The 5,213-nt window shown below is 29.0% G+C and overlaps 1 protein-coding gene across 1 annotated transcript; it reads right to left on the bottom strand.

Annotated features, from left to right (window-relative positions):
- Window positions 1–1,774: 1,774 nt before the first annotated feature.
- On the bottom strand, window positions 1,775–4,243 carry LOC105460374. The gene is made up of 7 exons (XM_011706819.1): window positions 4,172–4,243; window positions 3,487–3,748; window positions 3,199–3,315; window positions 3,049–3,139; window positions 2,339–2,484; window positions 2,030–2,162; window positions 1,775–1,813 (listed from the first exon to the last, which is right to left on the bottom strand). The coding sequence occupies exons 2-7, from the start codon at window positions 3,672–3,674 to the stop codon at window positions 1,775–1,777; spliced, it is 714 nt and encodes a 237-aa protein (XP_011705121.1). The 5' UTR covers window positions 3,675–3,748; window positions 4,172–4,243.
- Window positions 4,244–5,213: the final 970 nt, after the last annotated feature.

The raw sequence follows: 5,213 nt of genomic DNA, 5'->3' as shown, positions 1-5,213 counted from the left end.
CTATAATAATTCATTTTATAATAATGTTATTGTAGCCTAGCTTTAAAATTTAGCTTTACCTGAAATATAATACTCGTCAATAGGATAACATGGAGCACAATGCTCTGAAATCGAGTAAATTTAGATTGTTGATAGGGCCATAAGCCGACAGCAAGCAATAGGATTTTGTTGGGATTCCAATAGTAAGCCTCTAGACGTGTCATCTCTCGGCGATCTTTATAATGTTACTGTGAATGTGGAAGACATCGACGAGTGCACACATCTTCTTTTCTCAATTAATATACAATATTTTCTTCTAAATTTTAATGCAATTTTGCTCATTCGTAACGTCTAAGTGTGTAAAAGTTTTTTCATGAGGTCCAAACGCTCAATTGAACCAATTTCTCAGTAAATATTTATGCGATCGATTTAACACTAAAGATAAATCGACAGATGTTTTTTCCCATAAAACTAACTTGCTTGCAGAGAAGTCACGCATGCGCACAATAGATTTCTTCCTGAGCAGCGCCAGAACTTCATTCTAGTTTATGCACTCACAGGATACACTTCGTTTTTTAGAAAGATATACCTCTTATAAGCTTTAATTTTTTTTAACATTGAATGTATTTGGTAAAGTTTACAACTTAAAAATAATTCCATTAAATTATTACATAACGCTATTAGGTATATAATTTTTAAAATAGCGATCGGCGATTAATATGTTTAGCATCAAATACTCATGTACCAATTACGTTATCTGTAATTATATTATTCAACGATTAGTTTTCCTTTTTTATTTCTTAATATTTTAGTATGTTTGTTAATTTATATGTGAAAACTTTCGAATTAAATATTCGTGAAAATGTTATTAAAAAATTAATTAATTAAAAATAATATTAAAAATGAAGTTTAGGGGAGCCTCGATAATTTTGATCTTGACATATGTTATCATGGTTATGATTTTTTAAAAAGTTATTAACAAAAATGTTTATGAGATAAATTTTCTGTTTTTATACAGCCAGTTTCAAGTAATTTTTAACTGATCTTGATATTCTACATGGATTTTCAACTCTTCACGCAAAACCAGCTCCACTCCTCCTCCCCCTCCATCCTTCTTCACGCAAAGTGAACAAACACAATTATAGATCTCGTTTTACCCCGTAAGCAGGGGGGATAAGATGGACTGTTTCGCATGAAAAGTTGAAAACCAACGTAGCCCAGTATAATTACAGACCTCGTTACGCTCTATAAGCAGGGGAGTGGACCTTGCTTTGCGTGAAAAGTTGTAAACCCTTGTGAAACAGGTGGAACTTAGCTTCGCGTTGTAAAGTGTATAGGTGTGAGGTAGTACGTTCCGTCTGCATAACGCAAAGCTGGGTTCTACATGAATTTACAACTTTCCACGCAAAGCAAAATCCATTTAACACTAAAATATGGTTTGAGTTAGGTTAATTTTAGCGGGGTAAAATCTCGTTCGTAGGAAGCAGAACATATTGCCTCTACATACATTTTACGCAAAGTGTAACACATGGATTTAAACGATGAAGTTAAACACACTTATATTGTCTGTTTTGTTAATAACTTTTTAACAAAGGCTAACAAAAACTTTTTGAATGTTGTTCAGAATCGTGACCTTGACAATATATGTGAAGCTGAGTCCCCTAAACTTCACTTTTACAATACTTTATTTATATGTGAACTACATAGTTGTAAGTATTATATAATTATAGTTAGTATGATCGATTTTAATATATTGCAAAAATTTCTATTACTATACCTTAATTTGATTAAATTGTTAATCACCTTCTTTAGCAGGGAAATATCTATATCTACACTGTATGTTTAAAAAAATATATCTATTTTCTAAGTGTGATTACCGTCCATTTCTTGATTAATCTTGTCTTTATCATTACAATAAAGTAATGTTTATTTTATCACCGTGTAGAATACATGACAGTAAAATAAGATACGGAGGCTTTTATTAGCTGAAATTATAAACATTCTTTTAATGTATCCATGTGTAAGCGAATAATATTCTACAAAATATTACCGTAGCAAAACCCTCTATGGATGCATCAAATATTCCACCGATATTTAAAGCAAATTCCTTGACTCTTCTTTGCAATAGGAATAGTATTATTCTTTGTACCTGTAATGGAGTTTTATACCACTGAACGTTGAATCTATGGAAATAAATATAGATAGATAACAGATCGCTAACTTAAGATAAATAGTTTTTATTAATCAATTTCGGCATATATACTGATTTAAAATGCAAATTAATTTTTATATCTTTTGCTGCAACCGCTGAAAGAGGAACGTTTACATGTAGACTCTCGTATAAAAATGTTTCTCTTACGCAGTAACGTATACGTCATTATTGTGGTCAATTACATGCTGCCCAATATAGTTTGCTATAAACATGTATATGATGCTTATAGACGCATATATAAACGGCAGTAGTAAATATTTGTTATTATTTTTAGATGATGCTATCTGGAAAAGCTAAGAAACAAATTTTACGGGCATTATCAATCTCCGTCTGTTTACTACGTACTTAACTATCAATTTATCTTTTATATTTATATATTACTTTTAACTATCAATTTATGAATATTGCACAAGTTTTACAAATTTTTATAGAGATAAGACGACAATTTATAAATAAATGGTAATCACTATAAATCGTTAAAATTCAAGCACCAATACGTTTTATATGAATATATGAATATTGTTTTTAAATTACACATAAAATTAACAATTCTCATTAAGTTTGACCATAACAATTCTACAAATTTGCATAAAAGATATGTATTTACGTTATTATATTTTATGACAGAGTATATCGCTTTTTTACATTATCTTTCTTTTCAAGGCTATAAAAAACTTTAAATGTATAGTGTTGAATTTATCATTTGTATATCATTTATTGAGTTTTATTTAAGATTTATAGCATTTTAATTTGTCTATCCTATAGATACGTATTTATAAATTATTTGCAAATTTTTTATTAATACGTAATTTGGACGCAACTTTCATACATATTGATACACGAAACAGGAAACTTACTTGAAACATGTTGAAACTAAAGCTAGCTACTACACATCCCGTGATACAAAATACCATTATCTCGAATGTGGACAATAAATGTTTGGACAATCTTCAAAAATAAGAATATATTACTAAATGTTTTGTAACTTTGTTGGAGTAAATACAAACTTCATTGCTTGACGATGAATATCTACGGCATAAATTAAGCCCTTGGTCATCAAAATCTTATTTTTTATTGTAATATTTTGTAAAATATCAATGTTTACTGCATGCTCGATACGATAACTGTAAATGTATAATTTTTTATTACAACAATTTATTGAATAATTCAATTTCTTGATAAAATACATTTCACAAACATTTCTTTTAAATATAATAATGCATTGTATACAGATGATCAGTTTTATAAAGCAAATATTGAAATTATTATATTTATTCGTATATCCATACTCGTACCTAGCAATTTTGAACATTCCACAGGTATGCTCAAGATATGTAATAAGCATTGTACCTATTCCTAATCCTACAATTACTTCAGAGTATAGTAATGCGATCATGTGCAAAAGAATCAAATAAAAATACTTTTCTTGATCGACAAAATACTCTGTCGTAATTAGTAAATAATGCGATTGAGACACGTTCATCGATACATGAGTTTCAATTATTAACAATGAAATTTGAACTATAATGGCAGCTAAAAATGCGCAAGATGCAATTGCTAAAAAGCATTAAAAAGTATCATTATCATTGTATTTATTTATAGTATCTAAAATTTTTTGTACATGTATATACGCACGTATTATAAAATAATTTTTAATTTTATTAAAATTTAAATTGTAAAATTGATAGCGATTTTATTTTGTGTATAATGTACACTTTATTACAAAATATTTTTTAATAGAATAGGACTTTATTGTAAAATTAATTCACTTTTTTTTATTTCGTTATTAAACACATTTGCCATTCATCGCAAATGCACATAACAAGTGCTTTAATAAATCCATGTAATAAATTATATACAAGTGCATGTATGAAATTACGATTACTCTACGGAAACTGGATTGTTTTCTTCTTTTTATTTGGCAGTTTAGATTACATTGAAAATACGGTTACACGCAAAATCAACAAAACATTGTTTTACCTGTTAGCGCAACTGTATAACGTTTGGAAAGGCAGCTATATTTGTATATAATAGCAATTTCATTTTTATCCTTTATATTGTTAAGTACATGGCAAAGCTCCATTAGTAAATTTTTTACCTGTCATTTTATTAACTTTTTACTGTTTTTGCATACATCAAAAACAGGTTTTGCTATAAAAATTGTTTTGACAGACAGGTTAATTCTATTTGATGGATACTACGTAAAAGAAATCAACTTACAGTTTTAATTTTAAGATAAAATACGTAGTACTGTATTGTGAACATTGTACAGAAAGATACGGAAGAGAGTACTTTAGTAACAAGGTACCAAGTACATTTAAATGTCATTAATGGTGTCAACTATAAATATAAAGTTTTGTTTAATATCATATATAAGTATAAGAAGTTAATATTAACAGTGCAATATATTTGATATAAAAATCAAATTGTAATTGTCTTTGCTGTTGAAAGATTGCTATGTGGTAATTTATTTCATAACAATGATACTATAATCTAGCTTTACCTGAAATATAATACCCATTGATAGGATAGCACAGAGGACGATACACTGAAATCGAGTAAATTTAGATTGTTGGTAGGGCCATAAGCCGCTAGCAAGCAATAAGATTCTATTCAGATTACAATAGTAAGCTAGTAGACGTGTCATCTCTAGGCGAGCATCAAATTATTACTGCGAATATGGAAGACATTCGACGAATTTCCGAAGACACACATTTCCTTTTTTTCCACTGTAGTCGATTAAATATTATTTGGTTTTTTTCTGAATTTCAACGCAATTTCCCTAATTTGTAACGCCTAATCGTGTAAAAATTTACAATGAGCTCAATTCAATCATTTTCTCAGCAAATATTTATGCAATCGATTTAACATTAACGGTAAGCCGTCAGATGTATTTTTCTCATGAAACCGAGCTACTTGTAGAAAAGTCACGCAAGCGCATTTTCTCCCTGTCAGCGCCAGCACTTCATTCTAGTCTACGCATTTACAGGATACACTTCGTCTTTGAGAAGGATATACATCT

Source organism: Wasmannia auropunctata, unplaced genomic scaffold, assembly GCF_000956235.1.
Source record: "Wasmannia auropunctata unplaced genomic scaffold, wasmannia.A_1.0 LD323388.1, whole genome shotgun sequence".
Classification (NCBI taxonomy): Eukaryota; Metazoa; Arthropoda; class Insecta; order Hymenoptera; family Formicidae; genus Wasmannia; species Wasmannia auropunctata.
The sequence above is the reverse complement of the archived record's forward strand: the minus strand, read 5'-3'. Positions and strand labels throughout refer to the sequence as shown.

What these genes read in the sequence shown, in the direction of transcription:
- LOC105460374 (XM_011706819.1), bottom strand. Translation starts at nt 3,674, where the DNA reads ATGAACGTGTCTCAATCGCATTATTTACTAATTACGACAGAGTATTTT. An exon ending in ATTCATCGTCAAGCAATGAA is followed by an intron (nt 3,140 to 3,198) that starts GTTTGTATTTAC and finishes TTATTTTTGAAG; the next exon opens with ATTGTCCAAACATTTATTGT. An exon ending in AATGACGTATACGTTACTGC is followed by an intron (nt 2,163 to 2,338) that starts GTAAGAGAAACA and finishes TTATTTCCATAG; the next exon opens with ATTCAACGTTCAGTGGTATA.